This window comes from Podarcis erhardii, assembly GCF_964252035.2.
Source record: "Podarcis erhardii genome assembly, chromosome: 2".
NCBI classification, from domain to species: Eukaryota; Metazoa; Chordata; class Lepidosauria; order Squamata; family Lacertidae; genus Podarcis; species Podarcis erhardii.
The window spans coordinates 103393300-103421040 of NC_138498.1; the positions used below are offsets into that span (position 1 = coordinate 103393300).

A 27741-nucleotide genomic window follows, 5' to 3' on the forward strand; every position below is an offset into this window, starting at 1 on the left:
GGGAGCTTTTGCTTCCATTTTAGATTAACTGCAATTTGGCACGCTCTTGCACCCTAAACTATGGTTAACCTTAACTATGATTTGTCTGAAAAAAGACAGCTTCGTAACTCATGGTTTGAAGTTGGCTTGTTTTGAACAAATCATAGTTAGAATACTACAATTTGTTTGAAGAACACAAGCCACAATGAATAAAAAAAATAGAGATGAAAGCTGCCATTGCCTCCTCTCACAAACAGTGGAAGAGAGAGGAGGTTTGGCTCATTCTTGTCACCATAAGTCTTGGCTTATTGTAATGTCTGAATGCTGTGTGTACTAGTTGTTGAAAATTAAGGAAAACAAGGATAAAGAGATGATTATTTTAAAACCTGAAATAAACATCCATTCATGTATTCACCATATGCAAACCTGCGTCTCCAACACCAATTTATACAGCAGTAAATACCTGACTATATGCAGAAGGTGCAATATGAAGAAGTTATTAGCAGCATTTGTTGGGGCCAAAGGGCAGTCTATAAATTTCAGATTACAGTGGTGCCCCGCAAGACGAACGCCTCGCAAGACGGAAAACCTGCTAGACGAAAGGGTTTTCCGTTTTGGAGGCGCTTCGCAAAACGAATTTCCCTATGGGCTTGCTTCGCAAGACGAAAATGTATTGCGAGTTCCTGCGGGTTTTTTCCCTTTCCCCCCCTTTTCCTAAGCCCTAAGCCGCTTATCAGCTGATCTGCTGATAAGCCGCCTATCAGCTGATCCGCTAAAAGCCGCTAAACCGCTAATAGCGCTAATCCGCTAAGCTGTCAATGGGCTTGCTTCGCAAGACGAAAAAACCGCTATACGAAGAGCCTCACGGAACGGATTAATTTCGTCTTGCGAGGCACCACTGTATTATTTTTTAAGTGTGCCTTCAAAAGTAGGAATATTTCTTACTTTTTGCCTTTTTTCTTCTTTGCTTCTATTCCCTTCCACACTTTTCCAACCTTCACACGCTTCCCCTAGTGACCGACTGTCCCTTCCAAGAGAAACCCATCTCACCCTTTTGAGAACCATGGAATTAGTTCCAACTATACTCTCAGTTCTTTTCATTTTCTCCTGAATTAAAGTGAATTAATTTTTAAAACATATTTTAGGGAAGGCTTGCGGAAATTGTCTGAAGACACACATGGACGTCTAGTTTATGTATTTTTGAGAAATCTTTCATAACAAGCTGTAATTGTTGCATCGTCTCTATCCTCCTACATGCAGTGGTGTTCGTAAAACCCAAGCTGTGGATCAGCTCTTTATATTTTCTCTTAATTCAACTGCATGGCAAAGAACCAAATTTTACAGAAGAAAACATTACCAACTTGTCTTCATGACAGAACACTGAGTAGGTATAAAATTGCGATGGTCTCTATGCCAGGTTTTGTTTTCTGTGTGTTGTTGTTTCTTTTTTTTTCTTTCTTTTTTTAAAAAAACAACCTCTCTGCTTCTAAGATGAAAGCCTAATTTGATATTTTTGTAGTTATATAACAGTAATATTTTGTGACATTTTGTATTGTGACACTATAGATGAAATTGTCATCGGACTGACACCCTTTACTGTTTATTCCTTAATTACAACTGTTAACAACACTGCAGAGAAGCGTGCTAATCTGCCATCACATATTATGAAAACAACGTTATTGTTACAAACACCAACACCCACTCAACAGGATAGTTCTAAGACGGCAGTTTCTGTTAATTTTTTTTTTTTTTTTAAAAGAAAACGTGATTAGTTTAATGGACACTTCAGTAGCAAAGGGTGTAAAAAGTTGACAGCAAACTTCTAGCCACCTTATTTTAAAATGGAAACATTTATGGAATGGCAATTTAGAAGTGATTATTGGTTGGTACATTTTAAAGCAATTTAAATTTAGCTATCCAGGTTACTCCCTGAAGTTATGTTTATACATCTTTCCCCCCAACCTCCCCAGCTTTCAAATCTTTTAGCAAAACATGTGGCGGCAGTGTGTCTGCTCCCTCTGCTGGCCATACATCCTGCTAATTGCCTCCTTGCTCTCATCATCCCTCCATGGAATTTTGTAAGTCTAGCTGCCACTATCCCACAATCATCTGCTGGTGGTGGTGCGTCTTGCTCTTCACAGCCAAAGAACTAAAGGAAAAACCGTCCACTTGATGAGAGGAAACTCTCAACTGAAGCATCATGGGGCAAGCTAGCTATATCACTAGGAAACAAAGGACAAACATACTTCACTAAAGGGACCATAGGAGCCAATTCCTAGGGGCCGTGGGGGCTTCAGCCCCCACAAAGTTGATGGGGATTCCCATTCAAATGGTGTTTCTGTGTGCACTGTGTCATGATTATGTGGGGTGGGGCTTACCTGGGCCCCCACAATATTTTATTCAAGTTGGCACCCCTGAAAGGGACAGCGGAAAGCACTCGTTACTTCTGCTATATATGTTTACCTCGATTCTGCCCCTTGTCCAAAATTGGTCCGCGTGTTTGTTATTGGATACACTATGGAGTAGCAGAAGTTAAATTGCATTTATCAGGCAAATGCAAGAGTGTACAATTCTAAAAATAATAATCATTTTCAATGAACATTGGAAGGCTCCATCTGGGCTAGATTCAACTAACTAGTTCCAGAGGAAGCCAGCATACAGACTCCCACTAGTGCAACAGGGCTTTCCCTTCCTCTCCTCTCCAGTGGCTGCCCAAAATCTGTTCCAGAGGATTGAGAGAACCCCCAGAACACAACATGGGGGGGAGGAAAGGGGGTATGTTCCATGCAGCAAGCAGAAATGCTTGCACTGATGGAAAGATCTCCTTAGCACTATGTTGAATTCCACCCAAGGTGGTGAGGTCGACTCAGTCAGAAGCCAAGTACTCAGCCAGTATGTGGTGTATTGCACAAACACCAGGGAAATGCAGGTTCCAAATCTCAGGCACAACTGTTTACTGGGTGGCCTTTGGATTGTCAGTCTCATTAGATTTAACTACCTGGAATGGATGTTGTGAGGATAAAAGAAGGGATGGCTTTTTCAACTATGGGCTATCAGAAGCTTATCTTGTGAATTCATCTTATCATATGTACATGACTGTTTTTTGGTTTTTTTACACTGGTGAAATCCTACAGTAGCCTACTCAGTCCTGAAGTCTTGCTGCAGGTAATGATATATTATATACGCAGATGAAAAACTAACTTATTAGAAAAAAAATCCAAAAAATGAAAAATCCCATGATAGCCTCTTAGCACCTCCATAGCCAAGCACTACTGTTGTCATCACCATATCAAAAGTATTTACAGTGCTTAATTAATAGTAGTGACACACTACTCTTGCATCTGATTGTTGCTAGTTTACTGGTGGTAGTAACTACATGTCAGGCACAATATATATATTCTGCCTGAAATGTAGTTTTATACACACACACACACACTTAGGAAGAAGAAATAGCTTTGCTGCAATAATAATAATAATTGGGTGGCTTCCAACAAAATATTAAAAGACATTCTCAACCATTTCTGGTATATCTTTGTCTGTGCATGGATCTCATAGATGGATGGAATAACTGTCTATTAAACTTCTAGTTCAAAATGAAACTAATTTTCCTCCTTGCATTTTAGCTCTGAAGATCTCCATGCCTCTCACCTTGAACCATTTGTGATTTATAAGAAACCAAGGTCCTTAACAGTAAAGTGCAAAAGGCACATATAGATCTTAACCTGTTAGTTATACTCCACTGCTCAGAGCTGCCAAATAATACAAAATGAGGGGTTACTTTATATTAAGATCAAGGTATGACAAATTATAGATGTGTTTGTTCAACAATTTTAAGTCGACAAAATATGTCAACATAAAATATAGTTTAATATGACCTTTTATTGCTGTATACTTTTGATGGAGAATCTATCCCAAACACAAAGCCGAGTTCAGAGCTGGAAAATTCTAAAATCCAGTGGTTAAATCCTGTTACATCAGCTGGATCCAAACTGAAATACAGTATGAGAGCGGAGCAATATTTAGCCACATAAGCTATGCCTATAGACCAAACATGACTGGGGAGGTGGGCATGGTTAAATTATGTGGGAATGTTAAAATTCCTTGGGTTTCTTCTTCAGCCTCTGTCTTTTTTTTTTTTTTTTAAAATAATTTTTATTGGGTTTTTACATTTTATAACAACAGACACACACACAAAGACAAAAACAAACAAACACACAAATACAATTACATACCCTAAGTTTCTTTACCCACTTTCATTGACTTCCCCCCACCCCCTCCTCTTACATCCCAATTCCAAAATTAATTCAGCAAGTTCTTACCTAACCTCTTAAAGATATTCACATTGCTTTTGAAAATTAAATTCTTTTGTTTATCTATATTCAACTATCCAATTCTCTTATAATCATTAATTTCTTTTTTTTTAAGGTCGATCTAACTTCCCCTTCACAAATTTTCCCTTTATTATATTAATTATAGGTCACATTGACCAAGTAAAACAAAACATAACATTTTATAATTCTATTCTCTCCCCCCCCTGCCCCGGTTTCTGTCCCTTCCTAGACAAATGTCCAGAAAACAAACAAAAAATAGTTCTAGCCCGGATTCCTCACGTCCGAGGCGTCTGATTCTCTGTCAGTCCCTCTCTGCCAACTATATTGGTAGTCCTCTTTGATGGTCCTAAGACCCCGAAGGAGTTCAGTCAGAGTCAGATCATATTTTCTTTCATTCAGAATGTTGAAGAGTGTTTGCTGCGAAAGACCATCTAGTTTTCCATACTCAAGAGAAAAGTCCCAATCATGTTGCTTTGTTCTTTCTAGTTTTAATATTCCAAGTACTCCAGGGGCTTCTCTCTTCTTCTTTCTCATCTTTCGCAGGTCTGTAATCCAGAAGTCTTCTTGCTCATACTCTAACGCTGCAGATTCTTGGTTGATATTTTCCACTTGTAGTGTCTGAACTCCTTCTTTTTTCTCTGTCAATTCCAAAGGCATCTCTTCCTGCTCAGCTGCAGAATTTTTATCATGCATCTCCTTTGTGCATTCAGCAGAGTTGTTTGTTTCAGGATTCAAGGTCATAAAAACTTTACTCAGAGCCATACTCTGCTCCTGCAGGATTCCCACGAGAAAGAACATTTTTTCTATCTCCGCCAGTAATTTTCCCTCTGCAGCCATTGTAATGTCACTAATTCCCCCTAGGGGGCTTTCAGTTATTTAGTAGTCCTTTTCCAATAATCTGTTACTTTGTTATTATCAATACTTTGTTTCCAATCGCCTCAGTCCAAATGTATCAGCTTTAATTCCAAGAGTTATTAAATAGCAAAATTCTTTACTTTGTCCGCCCGTTTGACAGCTTCTTTGACAGCTGTCAAACTCCTTTCACTTCTTCCTCCGGGACCCAAATAGGACACTCCCGGGTTTTTTGGGGGGGATACACACAAAGTTCCAAATTCCCTTTCTCTCCAGCACAAAAATCTTGTTTTATCAAATTTGTGAGAAACTTTTAAATCATCAAAACAGTATTCATTCCGCCTTAATTCTCCGTTCCTTGCTTTGAAACGTCAATAAGTAGAGGGGGTGCGGACTTCCCTTTAACACATCCCCCGATCGTGCCGAATTCACAGGATAAAATTTTTAAAGTCCAAATTCCACTACTCACGGGTCCTTTGTTGTCCAGTCCAAATTTTGGGAAGAAAGTCAGCGCTCTCCGGCCATGGCTTGCGGCTTCGCTCTACTGAGGTAGCGGTCTACTCTCAGCACCACGCCACTCTCCGTACCCTCTCCGCAGCCTTTAAAAAGGCTCTTTGTGGGTCGGGGAGGGCGCTTAAGGTGCCCACCGAGTCACCAAGTCCGCAGGCTTCCGCGCCTGCGGTTTCTGAGGGTCCCCGTGTCGCCGGCACGGCAAGACCCGTCCTCAGTAGAGCCGATTCCCTCCGGAGCTCGGAGGGAATCCGCCATTAGCCGTTCGCGCTAACCCGGAAGTCTCTTCTTCAGCCTCTGTCACTCAGAGTTCTGTTTAAGTCCCCAGCCACCAGCTAAACCCAGCTTGCCGAAATTATGGGAAATGCATGCCTTACTCATGAAACAAATCTTCTCATGGGACAGTCGGATTGGCATGTGCTTCCACTTTTATTGGAAAAAGACGCCTCTCCTTCATAAAAGTGAAGGATAAGATTCCGTATTTGCTCTTCTTGACTAAACAGTTGAACGGCTGAGTTTTCATCTTGATGTCTGATGTCTTCCATGTTTGATACAAAGGTCACTCTCCTGTAGATAAACAGGCTGATGAGGGAGAACTCTTCATTGTCGATTCAGAATTCATGTAGCTTATCCAACAAAAATTTAAAGAACCATTTAATAACCCACCATTTGGAAGAATGAGCAAATCCTTCCCACAGACCTGATTTTCGTTTATCTCTTGGGGGGACTTGTGTTTTGCTTTGTTGGCTTGATTTTTCTAACCCCAATAGGGGCTTGCGTTCTTCCTAAAAAAAATGGCTCCCACTTAGGGATGGATTCTTCTACTTTTGCCCAGTAAAGAGTCTAGAAAAGACATAACACAATATGCAATTTAACTTGGCTTCACAACATAATCTACTTTGTTTACAAGCCCATCACAAAACAATCCAAACATAAAATGTGTCATTAAAGCCTGTTTTACGTGTGAAGTAATTTAGAAAAGGCCAAACTACTTTGGTGCTAATTCTCAAATCCCTCAATTATACAATATAATGGAGGCTGGAAGGATTTCAATGCCTGGAGTAAATTTGCAATGATTGGATGTGCCCTCTTGTGGTGAATAATGTATTAGAATATTAATCCTTGAACATTATAATTGTTTCCTTCATTTATACGCAGGAGTTATATTTTTCAGAATCACAAGGTTATTCCCAGAATTCTTAACAATAAAGTTCTTATCTAAAACATTTTAACTATGTAGTTGCTAGAAAGGTTTGGCATATATATAAATACAAGGATTTTTAAAGGATTTTGAAGTAATCGGGTTCAAATAGTTTGAGGATGTTTTATGTGTTATAAAGCCACAACACCAAACAAAGTAATGGCAACATGGTTCAGAACAAAATTGAAAATGTCTAGGGCTTGCAAAGTTGCTCTGGCTTTAGCCATCCGAATTTATAGTCACTAAGACCCAGAGTGAGAGGAGTAGAGCCTTGTCTCTGGATGTCATAGAGCCTGCAAAGTGCACAGCCAACTCTCAGGAGGAAGTCTGGTGCTTGTCTCTATACTGCTCAGTTTCTGAGGTTATTTGACCACCTCTGAGAAACCTGGATGTTAGGAAGAAGGCAGAGGATTGTTCCCTCAGTCATACTGTGATTGTTCCCTCGGTCATACTGTGTCTTGGATGTACTCCTTTAAGTTTGGAGAACTTTTGAAATACAGCACAGTGCGGCTGAGGGGACAATGTTGAAACTCTACTGAGAAAATGCCAAAATATGAATCAAGTGATAATGGAAATACAGCTTTGAACCTCATGAATCCCAGTATGTTCTGGATTCTGAAAACAGCAGTATACAATGTATTGGAAACGAAAACTGTGACATAACATAAATAGAATTTAACATCCAACTAATGGAGTATTAGAGGCTGCATTTCTATTCCAACAAAGAATCTTAAATATATTTGAAGAGGCTGCAGAGCACCAGGGGCACAGCAGCGATTGCATTTTAAAACCATGTTGTCATTTAACAACATCATGAAGAGCTTAAGGTAGCAGTAGCCAATGTGGTTGCACTCCAGATGTTGATGGGCTCACCCTTCAGCCCCAGCCATTATGACCAATGGTCAAGAATGAAAGCAGTTGGAGCACAATGACATCTGGAGGTCACTATGTTGGCAATCTTTGGCTTAAAAGTTTGCATTAAAGACTATGGAAAGCTGGGAGTTTGGCCTTAGGCTTACCTCAAGATTAACAATGTCAGGGTGCAGAAGTAAATGGTCTCTCGACTGTAGCTTTTCCCCTGCTGTTTTTATATCCTGCAACACATGAAGCACCAGAATTCACACACATGCAACAAAGCAGTAATATTATATACTGGGGCGAGGAATGTCAGATATGGAGGCCAAATGGGCCCCCCAGGTCTCTTTTATCTGGCCCTCAGAACTCTCTCTGGGCCACTCCTGTGGCAACATCCTTTTCCCTCAGGCCACACCCTGCACCAGCCCTATTCCACGTCCTCCTCAAATGCTTTGGTCTGGCTAGAATGGGTCTGTGGACTGCAATAATTACTTTTGCTTGTTGGATAAAAGATGGAGAGATACATATGCGTGGAAATCTCTGACTTTTCCATACATGGAATGTAGACTACCTGTCAGGCGTCAGAGGATCCAACCCCCTACGGTAGGTTGCCAGGAATGGCTAAGACAAGGAAAGTTCTTACCAATGTTGTTTATTCAATATTCACAGAGAGAGGCTTAGAAATGTAGCCTCTTGGAATAATGGTGTTGCTCTGAGTAAATCTCCACCCCCTTCTCTCCTTCTTCATTCGTCAACAGCACCACCCACCTTATGGTGGCCGCTTAGGGCCATCTGTCTCCGAGCCCTAAAGCTCTCCTACTTTCAGTGCTTGCTGGGTTCTGGGAGGGGGGGAGTCCGGAATGCTTTCTAGTGACAACTTGTCAGCCAGCTGTTCTGGCTTTCCCACCATTTCCCAACTTTCCCCCTCATCTGCCTCTGAGCTGTGACCTCCCACAAACCACAATTGTAAATCTATACTGTCTTCCTCTTCTCTGGAAGGTTCAGGCTAGGGAAGCGGTCTCCACCATTCCCCCTCTGTCCAGTCCCTGACACTACTGTACAAAGGCAAGAGTCACACCCATTGTTCCACCCTCTGCACCCTGTCCCACCCATTATCCCACCCAGATCTCAGAAAGCTGCCATGAGGGAATATAACACACACGCTGAATGTTTCCCCTAAACACATGTAGCTGGGAATAAGTCCTATTAAACTCAGTAAGGCTTACATGTACTGGAATTGCTAAGCAGATTTTTTTTTAATAATAATAAAGCAATCATGGGAGTCAAAATACTTCTGTAGCCATACATGCTGTAAGTAATGTATAAGTGTCAGGGACTGGGCAGAGCAGGTATGTTGGAGACCGGCCTCCCCATCCTGACCCTTCCAGGGAGGAAGAAGAGGAAGACAGTATAGATCAGGGGTCAGCAAACTTTTTTGGGAGGGGGCTGTCCTTTTGGTGGGCCTGACTGTGCGTGCATGGGGCAGAAAGGGCTTCTCTCTCTCCCCCAGCCCTCCCCTCCCCCTGCCTACCTTCTCCGCTGCTCTGCCTGCGGTTGGGAGCTGGCGGTGGTGGCGACACCTCTCCTTTGCGTGCCAGCTTTCCCTGGGCGGGCAGCGAGGCTTCCTATTAAAGCCCAGCCCCCTTCCTCCACATGGCGGGGAGAAGCCAGGAAGAGCGAAGGAGGAGGGGCTGCTGCAGTGTGTGTGTGTGTGTGTGTGTGTGTGAGAAAGAGAGGGGGGGGAAACGCAAACAAAATGTTGCTTGACATTTTTTTTTTAATGGCGATCACGCCGATCCAAGTGGTGACTCCAGAACCATTCACAGGCTGGATCCAGAGGGCAATTGGGCCTGATCCGGCCCACGAGCCTAAGTTTGCCAACTCCTGGTATAGATTTACAACACGGGTTTGAGGGAGATCACAGCTCAGAGGCAGATGAGGGGGAAAGCTGGGAAATCATGGGACAACCAGAACAACACCCGGTTGACACGTTGTCGTTAGAAAGCTTTCCAGACCCTCCATCTCCCAGAACCTGGAGAGCCTTAAAAGTAGGAGAGAAAAGAGCTCAGAGACAGAGGGCATGTGGCAGCATGAGTAGAAAAGACAATGAGAGTGACAAATGAGGAAGTGGGAGAGATGGGGTGGGGTGGGGTGGAGAGCCACTCAGGACAACACCATTATCCAAGAGGCTGAGTTCTATAGCCCTCTCTGCAAAGATTGAAATAAAATAGGATGGTAAGAAACTTTTCCTTGTCTTTATACTTTCCTGGGCAACCAGCCGGGAGCCTCTCACAGCATCCTGACAATAAGTGATATCAATGTACATGGTACCTGAACAGAAGAGGCATAAAGAAATCACAGATCACTGTCCCAAGTGATATACAATCTAAAGAGAAGATGAAGAAAGAACAAGGGCTTTGTAAATCATAATACTCTTTTTATATCAGCACTATTAGCTTCGTGTATGTTTCCAAGCTTTGTTCAAGATTCTAGTTAACACCTTTAAAATCCTAAAATGCTTAGGACCATGGTGCATAAGGACTGACATTTCCAGAAAGACCAGGATGCATGAGAGGGACTCACTAGAGAGGATAAACTCGGTTAGTGTATCCCTGCCCCAAAAGATAAATTTGCCTCACTAGGTCTTCCACTAAATACCTTCTTTGATTTTGGCAAAACTACATCTGACCAGTGTCTGATTTTATTATACTTGGTAAGCAAGGCACTTCACAGAAATTGTAAAGTTTTGAGAAAATGTACAAACCCTAAAAATGTCCAAAAAACCAGCAACAATTTGGATGAGTATCTTTACTGGTGTGTTAGTTCCAATAATCTTATGAAAAGCATTTTTTTGCTATTCTCCAGCAACTGATTTTCCCATTCAGGAGTGGCTTTGCATACAAGGATCAGCTGTTTCACATACTTCAACAAAGCTATTATATCAACAAGAGGAAGACACTGCACAGGAAAGTGGTTCATGTGCGACTGAGCAAGAAGAAAAAACAACTATCGAAACAGTTTATCCAATAAGTTACAATTTTATTGGAATTGAAGGCTCTGCTGATCCATTGAATAAGTTAAGTGCTTAAGAATAGGTGTGTAGCCAGAACAATATCACAACTGTTGTTATACTAGCATTGTGGATATGCCACCAATGCAGAAAGACATTCCAGTGCTCCTCACGGGCCCCTTTCATATTTATAACTTTTATTATTTTCAAGGGATCTGGGGAAAGTGAAAAGAAAAGAAATCCCAGAATTAAGTCTTCATTATTGAACCAGCATTTTGTGGATAGCAAACATTTTTTTAAAAAAATGTGTAGGGTTGGGGTATTAGATTTCTTGACACGTGTCACCACTGAAACCAGCTTCTTCCATTCCAGCTCCTTGAATCCACTCTTGTTCTTAAATAGTTTCCTTTGTCTCTTGGTCACAGTACTTGGTCACAGAGTCAACTAATGACCAAAAAGAGTCAAAGCTTCAAAAGCTCTTTACAAGTCTCAAGACACAAATGTGCACCTGTATGTTGGCTGGAAAGGATCTCTGCTGTGGGTGTCCTGAGGATGAACATTCTTCTGCATCTCTTCCTGGTACTCATGAGCTGTTTCATTTCCTACCTCCTTTTTTACTGTATATGAGATAGCTCTCACTCATGGCAATGGGTGTTCAAAAACACGTTATACCCGGCAATGTTGCATCCCTACCTCCCTGGAAACATCTAAATCTCTCAAACGCGGTTGTCTTAGAAAGTGAAGACAAATCGTTCAAGAAAGGAACTTTGAGGAATAAGGTATGCAACATGACAGAGATTTTAAATGAATCAGCTGTACCCTGACAAACACCCTTCAGACTTTGAGAGTTGTTTTTATTACTGAGGTACTTTTTACTGAGAGCGCTGACTGCATGATTTGAACTTTATGCGCTGGGGGTAATTTACAGTTAAGATGATTCACCATTTGGAGCGAAAGCATTTGCTGCGCACATGTGATGAAGCCAATATTCTTTCCGAAAGAAAGCCACAAAGTAACGGAGCTACAAAGACAGACAGCAATTTTGTTGAAGCTCTTCCCTGCTCAAGACAAAGATGACTTGCTAATATGCATGCATAACATGTGCACAAAGATGTAGAAAGGCAGCAAGCTGTTCACCAGACATTCAAACTCCAATGAAAACTCACCTCTATTAGCTTTTCTGAGGAAATTTGCACATGGGCTTCCACTTTCCATGTGTTGGGTTCACAGAGAACTAGACTCAATCTGGGGGCGGGAGGGGGAAGCACCTCCTCAAAGCTGTGACACCCCCCTCTTTTTTGTGGGCTTTCATACACAAACATTAAAGAGATCAAGCGCAGGCCTTTTGGGCAAATTAAGAGAGATGGGAAGGGGCGTGGGAGTGGGGTGTGAAGGAGCCAGTGCTGAACAGAGATGGAAGGAGAGAGCATAGCAGATGGCATCGTCGGGAGCAGAGAGTGAGTGTGAAGAGTAAGGCATTTTTTAAAAATTAAGTTAAAAAAAGGAGGAAATTCCCCAAAGGGACTTCCCATCATTCCCAAAACATGGCAGCTCAGAAGAATAGGGATCCTGGTGCAACGGGATCAAAACAAAGAGACGCTCGCCAGGAGCGGAGGAGCCACTTGGAATATCACCGTTAAATTAAAACCAGCCTAAGCAGGGGTTGTGAGATCTAGACCCAATTTATTGCAGGCAGCAATGGAAAAGGAATGACGAAGTGAGCGATTGTGAACATGATGAGACAGGGGAGGAAATGCAAGATAACCTTTCCTCCTTCCCACACTCGTGCATTTATAGAAGTGTAAGACCCTCCTGATTTTGCTAAAAGGGGTGGTTCACAATGTCGGACTAACAGCTCCAGAGATTAAATGACAGAACAGATGCACCATGAAATGCAGACTCTTACAACACCTATCAAAACGTTTTCTCCTTGGCCTGAAGAGATCAACTGTCATGATAGCAAGACACCTCAGACTCCATTTAACCCTGGTTTTCTAGGGTGTTGTATGGCAAAGTATTCTTACTGCAACACGCTCCACTCCACAGCACTGCTCTTAGGAAGATTTCCACAGCATTACGCAATCCTGTCCAAAATCAATTCAGCGGCTACTTTGTTTCAAAAAAAAATATATGATGGTAGGAAAGTACAGTACTTTGGGGCAAGAGAAAATAGCTCTGTCTGGCTTGGTTTTAGTTGAGAAGGGCACTTTGGCACAGCCTACATACCAGATGTGTCTTTTTGTTGCTCCTATCCAGTTTTAGCATATTTTGAAGTCTATTGTCATCCAGAACACTGATTTAATGACAGGAACTGACAGAATTTGTTGCTGGGAGCTGAAATGTGCCTTGGGGGTGGGATGATGTCTCTGAAAGATTAGATGGCACCTTTGCATGCTGCTGATAGCTAAAGGCAACCATGTCTTTTGTATGTGTCTTTTCCCTTTAAGTTTTGGCAAACCTATTCAATATTTTAAAAAGTCAGCAGTAATATAATATGCCTTTGGCATATCAAGTGCAGTTTTTTTTGGATACTGCGATATAAAACATTTTGGGTTTTTAAAAGTTTCAAAAGGCAGCTGAGAGTAAAGGGAACAGAGAAGGTGACAAGTAAAGGCCACATACAGCCCCTTGGAAGTCTACTAAATACTACTAGCTTCAGGTGATGATGGAAAATACTACAAATCTACAATGCTGCTCCAGGAACAGTGCTTCAAAATACCTTCAGAAAAGATTCAGCACTGCCTATACTTCTAAAAGCTTACTTTACTTATCACATCTGTTTCTCACACATATTCTCATTTTATAATTATGGCAACCCTGTGAGGTAGGATAGGCTGAGAGAGAGAGAGAGAGAGTGATTGTTATGAGGTGAAGTTCAGTGAAGTTCAGAAAGGATATGAATCTAAACATTCTCAGTCCACATCCAGCATTCTGTCTTTCACAGAATTTAGTATTGAACAATTCACTGCTTTATATTCTGTGCCATGGAATAAAATGAGACAGTACATTACCAATTAGCCAATCCCTCTCCTCAGATGGCATTGATGCGATTTCTGCTAAACAATGATGGACTTATGCGGTCCTGAGTGTGGTGCATTCTTAGCTTTGTAAGACCATTTTTAATTTGTTTAAGAAACTTAACTCCTTGGTAGCCTCTGAAAAGGTAACTATTTCCCCAAAGTGATGCAGAATAAATCACTGAAAAACAAATATCAAAATTGACCATTTGAATATTAAATCAGTTGTATAAACCATTTTATTTCAAGCCAGTCAAAAATATAGAGAGTCCTAACTCGGAGCCACTGAAAAACATACAGTAACAAATATATTAACCTACCCTCTTAATTAAAAGCAGACTGAAATGAAACATCTTCAGGGATTATCTAAAAGAGAACAGCAAGGGAGCCAGTCATACCAATAGGAGGAAGGTGTTCCACTGAGAAAGGGAAGGAATTCGACTAAGAACAAAGGGCCCATCTTTTGTATTGGCCTTCCTAACCACCACTACTAACAGGCATATAAGCAGGGCCTCTGGAACTGATCTCAGTCAGTTCAGTCCTGTCACAAATGATCCAGATTTAAACTGGCTCTAATGAAATTGAATCTTTAGCAAAATAGTGAAGTAGCATCAAAGGTGGGAACAGACTGAATTCATATGTTAACAGTTCCTGCACATTATCTAATACAGAGGTGCCATCAAGAGAGCACACATTGTTGCACAGTGGGTGGCGGTTAGCTTTTGAAGAACATTTATTGATTAGGTGGTATGCACACAATGAGGAAAAGATCTCACCTGATCTGCACTGGGGAAATTATTTCAGTTTGCGGTAGGGCAGAACAGTGAAGCTATTGAGCACTTGTATCTTGGCCTCGATAAATTAAAGAAGAGCATCCCTGAATACGTTTTAATGAAGTTTGTGAACTGGGTAGCATACTATCAGGCATTTTAAGAAATAAGGAGCATCTAGCTGAAGAACATAAATAACTTCATTCATTGATTTCTATGCTATTTAACCAGAAGTACATATGGAAAGGCAAAACGAGGTTTCTAATATTAGAAAATAATCATTCTTGGGAAGATGGAATCTAATTTGGAAGCTTAAAAGTTGCAAATGATGCTTATGGTGTTCAAGAGGTATCACCAGCTTTGTTAGTGATACCACCCTCCTCTGCCTTATTTATATATTTTTATTTATATTTGTTTAGTTCATTTATATACCACTTTGCACTTCAGCAGAAATCTCTAAGTGGCTTACATACCACAACAAGGAGGAAGCAAAAGAAGAAATAAAACACAAATTTCACATTCACAATCTACAATACTACTTCTCATTCCATATTTTAAAGAGAGTATGGTAAGGTTTGAGAGCACATCTGACCAATTGCCTAATTTCTACAGCAATATTGTATCAGACACTTACTTGCTGCTCTTTTGTCAGTCATAGATGTATCCCCTGGCTGTGGGTGGAGTTAATTAATCAGTTTTGGTATTTATAATTATTTCACAATAATTATAGTTTTAATCTAGTAGTACCCATCTTAAGAAACTGTGTGTGAGAGAAGGAAGTACTATTATTACTACTACTACTAACCTTTATTGGCATAAGTTAAAACAGAAAATTCTAAAATCATACAAAGCCATCCAAATACATTGATAATCCAAACACATACAATATATAAAAGACTAGGTAGCCAGCATTGAATAAACCAGACAACTTTAGATTTAGCTTTAAAGATCTCGGCTAAACTTAGCCGAGAGGGAAGTATTATCCTAGCATTCAAAAATACTGGATTAACTGCTCGATCCTTAAGTAGAAATAGGTCTCAGTGAACCACTCTCAAATATGTGTACATAGGATTGCAACCCAAATGCCTTTGAATGTCAAAGAATCAATTTATTTAAGTTTTTTAATTCTCCTCCCTTTAATAAAACCAACAGAACAAGCCAATTTTTAATACTTGTGTTTCAGCCATTTCTGTTTTGGAAGTACAAAATTCTAGTTGTAACCAAGAGAGCAGTAATAACTCTTTTCATAGCTAAAAGCATAACAGAAGTAATTTTACTCAATTTCATTTGAATGCAGGCAAATACAATGACACCTCATCATGGCATCGGTGTATTTCTGAGAAAGCCAAATTAACAACTCTCCACATGGTAACTGTGAAATGTACAATGCCTGCTACCGGGAATAATTTTTAAAAGTTGGCACATAAATCTGAACCTTATTTTCAAGGTTCTAATATAATATTCTGCATGGATCTCATTCCTGTTTTATTTTGTTATCAGAAAGCATCTGCAGTGCTGCATGCCTGTTAAAGCCAGAATAAAATTAATACATCTAAACTCACTAAAGTTGCATTTTCCTGCCAGACAATTTGTTTTGATGGTCATACATATGCTTTTATTCCTTCCTCAAATGTTCTAACATTTTTGACACTTGAGAGAAATTATTCAGCGCACTGTGATGGTAAACAGTGAATGTTCTGTACTAACTTAAAAGAGCTTATAATATTTTACCTACAGGTATCAACAGACTACTATTATCACCTCACTGTAAGCAATTGTTTTCATCTGTATACCTGGGGGCTAAAAATACATATATAGGGTGACATTCAACTAAATCGGATCCAAAGTAAACCCACCAAAATTAATGAACACATCCATTTATTTCAATGGGTCTACTCTGAGTATGACTAACACTGGCTATCACTGTCCCCCAAAACATCAGTTACATAGGACTTGTTATATGTAAAACTTTTTTTGAAATATGTGCATGGTTTCAGCAAGTTGCATTATGTGTGTTCTTTCTTCACCAATGTGGAATGCAAAATATATAAACAATAGCAGGGGTCAGCAACCTTTTTCAGCCGTGGGCCGGTCCACCATCCCTCAGACCATGTGGTGGGCTGGACTATACTTTGGGGGGGGGGGGATGAATGAATTCCTATGCCCCACAAATAACCCAGAGATACATTTTAAATAAAAGGACACATTCTACTCATGTAAAAACACGCTGATTCCTGGACCATCTGCGGGCCAGATTGAGAAGGCGATTGGGCCGCATTCGGCCCCCGGGCCTTAGGTTGCCTACCCCTGAGCTATAGGATCAACCTGGTATTCATCACAGAGCAGCAATTTCATCATTGGTCCCTGCTTCACATTGTTGAAGTAGCATACATATCCTGATCTACCCATAGGGTGGCCTTCTATATATATCAGATGTGAAAACAGGGCAGACATCTATATCTTGGTACACATGAGGTGAGTGGTCACGGTTTTATGATGTCTTTGTGCATCTGATATACATACTTAGCTTTATGTTCTATATGGTCTGCCACAGATGGTAGGCCATGACAACCCTTCCCCACCACAAACAAACCTTCATCTTCCCCTATTATTTCTTTTAAAATATCATATTGGGACTTCTCCAAGCTCTAAACTGCTCATTCTATCAAAATGTAGCCAAATGCCAGTTCTTGTGAAGAACTAGGAGTCCCATCATGTGCAAATTTCCCTTTCTGCTCCTGACAGAAATAATTTCATAGGCACTGAACTGAAAATATGCACAAGAAGGTTACAGAACCCTCAGCTCCAAAAAGAGCAGAGTGGATGAGTGGGTGATCTGTCATAACATGTTTAGAACAAAGCAATTAAAGGGAAGTAATTTCCCATTTCCCAAAGAAAGAGGTGACACATCCCCACTCTTTTGAGACTGTACTGCCCCAGGGATGTCTCTAGAAAAGTAAAACAAAGACACACTGTCACAAAACATGACACCACAACATGCACTAGAAGAGCAACCAGGTGAATGTTAAGGCATAGTTGCAAATATATATGTATGTCCGTGAGAGATAAAGCAAGTACATATTTCTTTTAAGTGGGGGATGGGAAAGAAATGCCCTACAAAATCAGGGGCATCACAATGAGGAGTTAGGAAAGTTGCTAGGCCCAATATAACCATAGTGGTTAACAAATACATGGTGGGCTACAGTCAGTGGACTAGCTATTTGTTTGAAAAAGAAACTATAAGCTATTTCACAACAGAAGAAAAATCCTTTATATCCAAAAGCAATCTTGTGTTTATGCTTGCCTAAAGGGAAGAGTCAGCAATCAGCCAGTTGGAAATGGTTTCCTTAGAGACAGTCGAACCTGCTGAATTTGAGCCAGACCAAGAAAGAGACGGTAAGATTTCTCATGTCTTGGCTCACTCCTAGAGCAATGTTTTGTCATAAAATTTGTGGAGATGGCCTTTGCTTGAATGGGCAAGCAAGTGCGAAAGAAATATCATGAGCTCATATCACCTTCTTCGGAAGGACTGCAGAAGTGCCCAGAGGACTGATTTAGCTTTGCAGAATGTTCTGTATGAGAGTGAGTAGATAAGTCTTCATAGCCTGGAGCAGACACAGTATTTCTGCACCTCACTGTTAAATGCTTCAGACATTTCAAGCTAAAATTACTGCTTAGAAGAAGCAGAAGACTTTTGCAACAAATAAAATGGTGACATCCAACTCCTGAGACTGTTTCACTCTAGACTCCATCTTTGTTCTCAAAAGGAGAAAAACATGAAGGACCACACTGTCAACAGGGAACCTGCTTTTTGGTGGGGAGGGATGTGTTCCTGTGCATATGGTTTCTACCACTGCATCTCACAGGGTTCCCACCCTCCCAATATAGAATCATTCCCTCCATAAACACCTTAGTTGTCATACTGATAGGCAGAAACAAAAATACCTGATCTTAACCAACATGCTGGTAAGCATTTGAGGGCTAAGAACTATGCTGAGAACCAAATGAACCCAAGACCAGATTTTCTCAGCATAGCAAAAATAGATCACTTTAAATTATCCTTTATCTTTGGGTGAAAGTCAATAAACCAGAAATTATTTTTCCACATTCTGGATCAGTCTTGGCTATCTTGGAAGGATAAAGAAAAATAACAGTAAGAGATCCAAGAAACAAAAGCATAAACAATTACAAGACTGCATTACACACACACACACCATTCTCTCTCTCTCTCTCTCTCTCTCTCTCTCTCTCTCTCTCTCCATTTATATTCAACAGAGAGGGTAGTTGAGATGACAAATGGAATTCTGAACATCTAAACATTTGCCTCCACTCACACATCTTCATTTGATCTTTAAATAGATATTTGGGCATCGTTTTGTTCCATGTGGGTATGTCAAGGCAGACCTTTTGCTCTAAGAAGCTTACAATCAATTAATCAATATGGCATCACATATTCTAGGAGACAAAGGAGAAGCAAGGGAGAAAGAACAGGCCCATATAATCAGAGCGACAACAGAGGTGAATAGTTTTGGCTGCAGAATACTGGATATTGGTTAGGGGACTGAGGTAGGGCAATGGAAGACTAGAGAGAAGGTTGCAGTAATGGGAGTAAGAGTTAATTTTAAAAAGAGTTTGCAACATTACTGATTATATCAATTATTTCAATTAAGTTTAATGAATACTCAAAGCCAACATCCTGGAAAAAGGAATATTAACCTAAACACACACTTTAGTTATAGACAAAACTAGTCATTCACCACCTGTGTTTCAGCTGTAGGCAGAGGTGGTTTGTTTGTTTTTAGAACCATGACCACAGTCTGGTCACCAAAAGGTTATGTATATTTTCCCCTTACAATCTAGTGGTATATGAATTTTGTGAAATAAACAAACCAATAAATGACACCCCCTGCCCTATCATGCTCACTGGTGGGATCATGAGTAGGATCTCCTCTCTCAATCTCACTGCATGGACTTATCAGAATTCAGGTTCACTGAATCCTTTTCCCTGATCCTCATCCAGCAAATCACTGCTTCTAGTCACTGGCACAGCACCTGCACAGCCACTCCTGCTTCAGATGGATTGGAGAGATAGAACAAGAAATAACGCCAAAAGTAAATAAAACACCACAGTTAGAAGCATGCAGACAGAGCTAAAACAAGCAGAGAAGACGAACAGTAAATCAGCTTAAAAATGCCTGGACAAATAAATAAGTTTTGACACAACACCGAAATTATTGTAACATTGCTAGCAGGGAAAGGGAGGAAATTCCAAAGATGAAGTGCCACCAAAGAGAAAGAGTCTTTTTTCCCTCTCCTTTGTTGCTACATAATTAACTTCCTCTGGACATGGAGAAGAGCCTCCTATGAACATCTTAAGACTTGGGCAGGTTGCTGCAGGTATTTGAGTCCCATGCTGTTCAGGACTTTAAAAAGTAAGCCCCAGCAGTCTGAAATGAACAGTGTAAAGAATAGCTCATTACACTTCAGTGTTAAGCACCTCTGCTTCCTTCTGCATATGATCCTGAACAAATTTATCAGTATCTGAAAGCCAGTGTGGTGTAGTAGCTAGATTAATGTCTAGGACCTGGGAGACCAGGGTTCAAATGCTCAGCCAGGAAGCATGCTGGGTGACCCTGAAGCAGTCACTGGGCTGGAGAACAATGCATGCCACCTTGAGCTCCTTGAAGGGAAAGGTGGGATATAAATGTAATAAAATGTAATGGAATTAACACAGTGGAAAACAGTGTCTTTTAAATGCCATATGGAAATTTCACTATTCAGTTGCTGGTTAAAAGTGATGAAAACTTACATTTAAAAGTGCTACATTTCTTTTACGAGCTGCATCAGCTTCTTGTATTTGCCATGTCTTCTCAGCTTCTTTGTCTCCTAGATGACTCTCCATCTGCTGAAGCAACACCATTCTCTGAGACAGTCTACAAAAGGGAAACATTCTGATAAGTGGGCAGACCATTCTTTCTGCACAACAGCAAGAAAAACAGCCACCTTTTACCCTCACCCATTTCTTCTCCAATTATGTTGAATACAGCGTGGGTGCACTGAAGGAGGGGGAAAAGCACAGGAAGTCCCTTACGTGATGTGCTCCTGTGGAGAAAGCAACCATCATGTTGTACAACAAGCAGGCTCTGTGAACAAATGAGACACCCAGCACTGAACACCGCCGAAGAGACGTGTGTAAAGCAGAGTTAGGAATAATAACTAACTGTACCATTAGTAATAATATGGGTTAACTGGGTTCTGCTATAGTACATAGCCCATGCTCATATGCAAAAGGCTGTCATTTAAAGGAATATCAATTTATCTTCCTCAGAATCAAGATTTGTAAATAATCAGGTATCCTTTTCCTGAAATAGATGATCTTTTCAATACAGTGGTACCCCGGGTTACATACGCTTCAGGTTACAGACTCCGCTAACCCAGAAATAGTACCTCGGGTTAAGAACTTTGCTTCAGGATGAGAACAGAAACTGTGCTCCGGTGGCGCGGAGGCAGCAGGAGGCCCCATAGGCTAAAGTGGTGCTTCAGGTTAAGAACAGTTTCAGGTTAAGAACGGACCTCCGTTCTTAAGTACTTAACCCGAGATACCACTGTATTCCCTTCTACAAAGTTCCCCCCCCCAAAGTTCCATTTCATTTCCAACTGTACAATAAGGTTCTTTCTACATCCCAAACTAATCAATAGGCTTCAGATCAAAGGCTCTCTGGCTGTTTTTTCACTACCTGCGGATAAGGATAATTCTGCATCCTTGGCTATAATCTCCCACAAAGCAACCAGTAGTGGAAGATTTGACGATCAGGTACAGAGAGAAATGGATTGGTGACAAGCTTGATGATGGTATGGTGTTTGCCTGCCTGGTGTGAAGGTTGCAAACATCATGCATTGTCCTGATAAGGTCAGTCACTAGTTTTGGTACATGCTAGCACCAGGGGTGTTGGGAAATATTGACATGAGGCAGTGGAAGCCAAATTTAGACTCCTAGGTAACATGTTCAAGTTCAGGGCCTGCATGGTAGAATGCTACCAGGTTCAGAAAATGCCACACCTGAATAATCTGTACCTAGCACCTTGGCCCACAGCACCTTTTGATTCACATCAGAGCAGCTGGAAGGTGGAGCTGGAAGATTTTTTGTGTGTCACAATTTTAAAAAGCATTACAATTCACAATTTTACATTTCACTTTTTGAATGAAATAACTTAATTATTCAAAGCATAGTAAAACATTGTTATTAATTCAAACATAAATGTTTTATGTTTTAGTGATATATATGCTGAAATTTTAGTTTCAATGTGAAGAAAAAATACTGGACTGAAATGAGGCCTCAGATTGAATTTAAGAAGGCTGAATCCAATTGCTCAGGTTTAGCTAGAATTTAAGTAGAATATTCGATATTAATAGTCAGGGTTTCACTTATCATTTTTCATCAGAGGAGCAGCACTGGCACCACAGCACCCCCTTGAGGCAATCTTTTTAGTTTTCTATTGTTAAACTTCCAAGAAGTTCAGTTAGGGAAAAATACTGGTCTAAGAGACAAGTTACTTTTTCTGGAGCATTTACATAATAGCAAAAGTCTTTCATACAGAAAAAAGCTGAGTCACCCTTAGCCTGCTAAATAAGATCACAAACTGGTATAAATGTAAAAAAGCCTAGGAAATTATTTCAGATTCTTAGCCACACGTGTCAAACTTTTTGGTGTTTTTTCTCTTTCTCCTAACTCCTAAGAGGCAGGATTTTGTCTGAAATAAATACTTACATTTCTTCATGTCTTTTAGCAAGTTGAACTTCTTGTGCTAAATAGGATGCCATCTTTAGTCATATGACTAATGCCTCGGTTTTACCACTCTGTCAATGAAGAAAAAGAAGCTAAAATTGTTTCTTTAAATATACAGAGAGATACTTCTAGGGAAATCTATTAAAATACAGTGATAAAGCTAAATATAACACAGAATTAGTGGCTATATAACTGCCTTTTAAAAAGTGAAATCTGATTCATGAACATTCTCAGGATCATAATATTGCCGGGGTGTATGGAGTGTTAGGGGAGGGTTAGCTCCTCTGGTGGAGTACACGTTAAGGTCCTTCTCAGGTGTTTTGTCCACCTTTGGTCCCCACCCTACATTCAGCTCTCACCTGTTGGCTCCTAGAAGCTGTCAGCATGCGGCTGCGACCACACCCTGGAAACAGCTTTGACTGGCCAGCTAAACCAAGTGAGGGTAGTCAATGGGTCTCAAACCCTTGGTAAATTAGGGACTTCCCCTGCATGCAAATACAGGCTCCAGAGGACTGGGCGGAAGAGACCAATGGTAGTTCCAGTGGTCAAGAAGGCAGTTGCTGCACATGCTGCAGAGGGGCAGATGGGGCTCATCAACCTGAGAAGCCCATCTAGGAAAAAGAAAACTAGATCCTAAACCCCCGCTGCCTTGTGGGATATCTTCAGGAGAAGACAAGACCAAGGAGTAAACACTACACAAATCCAGAGTGGAATCCCTAAGATGGTTGGATGGCACCTTGTATGCCTCCATCTGGCAACGGCTGCAGCCAAGCTGGTGCCAAAAGTGTCGCTTTCCTTTGGATCACATCTGTGAGGCTTGGGGGGGGGCGTGTCTTGTTGTATGGGTAGCCCAATCCCTCCATACATACTGCACAGACGTGTGCCCCAGGGAAGTTACTTCGGTGATGCTAATGCAGCTAATGGCTTCACCCCAGAAAGTGAACGCCATTGTCTTGAAACAGATAGACGTCAACAACAATACTGCTGGGCTGTATTTATGTTAAAGGCACATATTGCTAACCAGTTCAGCAAAACTGGACTTGTTGAACAAATGTTTCAGATGTTGGAACGGGCACCAACTTACTATTAACAATTTAGTGGAACAGACCCCCAATGAGAAGAGGTTCACTCACATTCGTTTGATGTTTTTAAGCAGAGGTTAGAAGGTCATCTGTCATGTATGATCTGGTTGAGATTCCTGCATTACAGGGGGTTGGACTAGATGACCCTTAAGTTTCTTCCAAGTCTACAATTCTATGTTTCTATGATAATCAGGTGCTCAACTCTCCTCTCACCCACAACATTATATTTAATGTTTCACATCCTATGTTCCCTCCCAGGTGTACAGCAGGGAAATAGAGCTCTGTCCTTAAGTAAATGAGGAATTTGAACCTGGGCTTTCTGATCCAAGTCCAGCATTCTAGCCATTGTGCCACAATGTTTCCTTTTTGAAAACTGTGCGCTCCTCCACAACATAACTCCTGGGCAGGAACACTCATACAGCCTTTGCTTGTTTGTTTGAAAGGCAAACATCAATAAGTGTTCCTTGTTCAGGTAGTGGTAGCTTTTATGGGAAGGATGTTTAGGTAGATCTTATGAATCCCTAAAAACAAACACATCTGAAACTGGGCATTAACCCAAGCTTTGCTCTTTTGCAACTTACTTCAATCCCACTCACAATGCACCTTTCATTTTTAGAGAAGCTGCTTTCTCTCTCTCCTTCCCTTTTTGAGGTTTGGGGGTGGGCAAAAAGAAAAAGAGAAGCACAGATGTTACCTCCACAGCAAGATACCCTCCTTGTTATATATGAACATAATATTATGGAAGTCCTGCAGAAAATCTGAAACACACTTGGGACATGCACCCCAATCCAACTGTAACTGCATTTAAAAAAAAGGAATTTACATATGATTAGTTGCACCCGAACAAATAGGCATGCGCATTCCTATGGCTAGGTCGGGATGGCATGGGGATGAGGGACCAACTCCCTTCTCTTGCGGGGGCCCAATTAGTGCCATTGCCTTCCGTTAAGAGTTTGGGTGTAATCCTTGACGCCTCCCTTTCCACGGAGGCGCAGGTTACAGCAACAGCCAAGGCGACATTTTTCCACCTTCGCCGCATCAAGCAGTTGGTCCCTTACCTTTCCCGCCCCGACTTGGCCACAGTGATCCATGCGACAGTCATCTCCAGGCTTGACTACTGTAATTCGCTCCATGCGGGGCTGCCCTCGAAGCTGTCCCAGAAACTCCAGCGGGTACAGAATGCTGAAGCGAGGCTCCTCACGGGGGCTCTGCCATGGGAGCATATTCACCCAGTGCTTTTCAAGCTGCACTGGCTCCCGGTGGAGTACAGGGTCAGATTTAAGGTGCTGCTTTTGACCTTTAAAGCCCTTCACGGCCTAGGACTCTCGTACCTACGGGACCGCCTCTCCCGGTATGCCCCACGGAGAGCCTCAAGGTCCATAAATAGCAACACCCTAGTGGTCCCGGGCCCTAAGGAAGTTAGATTGGCTTCAACCAGAGCCAGGGCCTTTTCAACTCTGGCTCCGGCCTGGTGGAACGCTCTGCCTCATGAGACCAGGGCCCTGCAGGATCTGATTTCTTTCCGCAGGGCCTGTAAGACAGAGTTGTTCCGCCTGGCCTTTGGCTTGGAGCCAATTTGATTCCCTCCCTCCCTCCCTCCCCCCCTCTTTTTTTTTCTTTTCCTTCTCCTCCTGCGATGAGGCTACATTTTAATATTTTAATGTTCCATTATTTTAATGTTGTATTTTATTTTTGTTTTTAAGTTGTAATCATTCTTCTTGTTTTTATTATTGTTTGTAAGCCGCTCTGAGCCCGGCCTTGGCTGGGGAGGGCGGGGTATGAATAAAAAATTATTATTATTATTATTATTATATGTACTTCCTATCAAATCAATGCAGCACAGATAAGAGCATTCATATTGATGTACATTCTGACAAACAAGAATCTGTATTGCTTTGTCTGTGGCATGGCAGAAGCAGAGGAGGGGCACCCCAGGAACTCTTTCACACAACCCATAGTTTGTTTTAAACTGTGGCTGAATGTGACACATGGACCAGGTGAATATCAGTTAATATTGCATGGTTCTTCAGAGATATATGCTGTGCATTTTTTTTAAAAAGTGCCTTAATTTAATGGTGTTATTTCATAGCATAGTTAACCTGAGACGCCTCTATTCTGAAGAGCAGACTCAACACACAGTCATTTATCAGTTTTTAAAAAACTGTATTTACTTTGGAATTTACTTTGATGAAGCAAAAAAAGCATGTCAACATCACTTTGCTGCATGCCTGAACATGTTGAGTTCATTTGGGTATGTACATGAGTGTGGCAATGTTAGTGTCATGCACATGCTTGAATGCACTTAAACTATTTCAGTGCAAGTCATTCAATCCTGGAGCAGTCTAGGTAATTCTGGAGCACGCCTGAATATAGCAGAAGACTTTTTCTGATCCCTTGTCCTTTCTGCCTCAGTTTATGAGACTATATCATAACATAGAATGTTGGCATGGAGCATATAACCACCAGCTGAAGAAACCATCAACAAGGTTTCCTGAATGAATGAATGAATGACTAAGGGGGACTCCCGGGGGAGGGGAGAAACCCTAAAGCAGCCAAAAATGAGGTCTGAGTATGTAATGCTGACTGACCTGTTTTTCTTTGGTGAGGGAAAAGGGAAAATGAATTGTATGAGAGAGAAAATAAAAGCACACCACAATGCAACATTCTGTTGTAGGTTCCTTTCTTCTCTGATGTTTAGAGACCTATCTCGCACAAAACGTGGATGTTAATTTTTCTACTCCAAGTCTTGTCAAAATGGGGCTTTAGAGCTCACTCACTTTCATTGGTTAAGGAGACATTCCAACAGCAATTTCTCCAGCGCAGCCCCTCCTCGTGCTCCCTTCTATCTTTCTCACTGTAATGGGCAAGAACTGGACTTCACTTCATACTGAGGATAGAGGAGGAATGCAGCTGTAAAGTACATCGCCAGCAAAGTTCTCCCTCCAACTTAGGCTTAGGATATATATTAAGCTTTGACTTAAGTAGCTGGATATAACATTTATACGCACAGAGACAAAGAAACCTACCAAGATGTATTCACCACCCTGTTGTGAACGGTCACTATGCTAATCTTGTAACACTTCTGAGCTTCGCACAGGGATGGCAAGCCTGAACCTCTTGCACTGCATGGCCTTTTGGCTTATTTACAACCTTGTGCTGTTATGAAAGCACATGCTGCTGCTGCAACCTTGCTGATGCTAAGCATGTCTGTGTCTGGTAAAGGTAAAGGGACCCCTGACCATTAGGTCCAGTCGTGACCGACTCTGGGGTTGCGGTGCTCATCTCGCTTTATTGGCTGAGGGAGCCAGCGTACAGCTTCCGGGTCATGTGGCCAGCATGACTAAGCTGCTTCTGGTGAACCAGAGCAGCGCATGGAAACGCTGTTTACCTTCCCGCCGGAGCAGTACCTGTTTATCTACTTGCACTTTGACATGCTTTTGAACTGCTAGGTGGGCAGGAGCTGGGACCGAACAACGGGAGCTCACCCTGTCGCGGGGATTCGAACCGCCGACCTTCTGATCGGCAGATCCTAGGCTCTGTGGTTTAACCCACAGCGCCACCCGCAATTTATACACATGATGTATGTGTACCTTCCAGATGTTTGGTGCTCCAGTTCCCATCAACCCTGGCCAGCGCAGCTAGTGGCCAAGGATGATGGGAGCTAGGAGTCTCAAAACACCAGAAGGGCACCACGTTGGCCATCTCTGCACTGCAGCACACAGCAGTCCTCAGGCAATGCACCTTGGGAGCTGGGTCAACGAACCTTGATATGAGAGCAGGAGTTATTGGTTGCATGCATGTCCCTGGAGCTCCTTGAAATTCTTGCTCCATCGAACTTTGGTTCCTTCACCACCCCTGCCTCAGAAATCTGAACTCCGTCCTTTCAACTCCCGCTCTTTCAAGCCCTGTGCGGAGAATGCACCATTATGCGAGCGGAGGGGGGAGGAGAACGTTCATTCCAGGAGGAATGAACTACCAGAGAGGGAATGGGGAGGGGGGCTGGAGGAGGAGGAAGGGAGTGGGGACCAGGGCGGAAGAACCCAAGCATGGGAGACTGGAGGGGGGAGCTTGTGGACAGTACCACTAAATGAAGGAAACAGGGGTCATATCTAACAAAAGTGAGCAATGAGACTGTACCACAGCGTGAAGCGTAAAAAAAGAGAAAGCCTTAGGACAGCTGTGAGGTGAAAGGAAGCTACCTCCATCGCGACCCGAATACAGCTAGCCGCAATCTTTTCCTCTCCCTCTCTCTTAACTTTTCTTCTCAGTCCATTGCTGCCGTTAGGAGACGCCCAACAACCGTTCCGCTCGGCTAGCTGTTATCGCGATACCATAAAAAAAAAAAGCG

General features: G+C 41.7%; 1 protein-coding gene across 1 annotated transcript; it reads right to left on the reverse strand.

Moving 5' to 3' along the window:
- Positions 1-3827: 3827 nt before the first annotated feature.
- CEP15 (centrosomal protein 15) lies at positions 3828-27639 on the reverse strand. Its single transcript, XM_081854105.1, has 7 exons — positions 27531-27639; positions 26171-26280; positions 22294-22382; positions 20335-20458; positions 7893-7967; positions 5968-6515; positions 3828-4098 (listed from the first exon to the last, which is right to left on the reverse strand). The coding sequence occupies exons 3-6, from the start codon at positions 22344-22346 to the stop codon at positions 6384-6386; spliced, it is 384 nt and encodes a 127-aa protein (XP_081710231.1). The 5' UTR covers positions 22347-22382; positions 26171-26280; positions 27531-27639; the 3' UTR covers positions 3828-4098; positions 5968-6383.
- Between the last annotated feature and the right edge of the window lie 102 nt (positions 27640-27741).

Bases quoted from the DNA above. Each gene is read 5' to 3' on its own strand.
- CEP15 (XM_081854105.1), bottom strand. From the start codon at position 22,346: ATGGCATCCTATTTAGCACAAGAAGTTCAACTTGCTAAAAGACATGAA. The intron at 20,459-22,293 runs GTAAGTATTTAT...TCCCTTTTGTAG, and splicing joins GCTAAAAGACATGAAGAAAT to ACTGTCTCAGAGAATGGTGT. The intron at 7,968-20,334 runs GTAAGTTTTCAT...CATGTGTTGCAG, and splicing joins GAAATGTAGCACTTTTAAAT to GATATAAAAACAGCAGGGGA.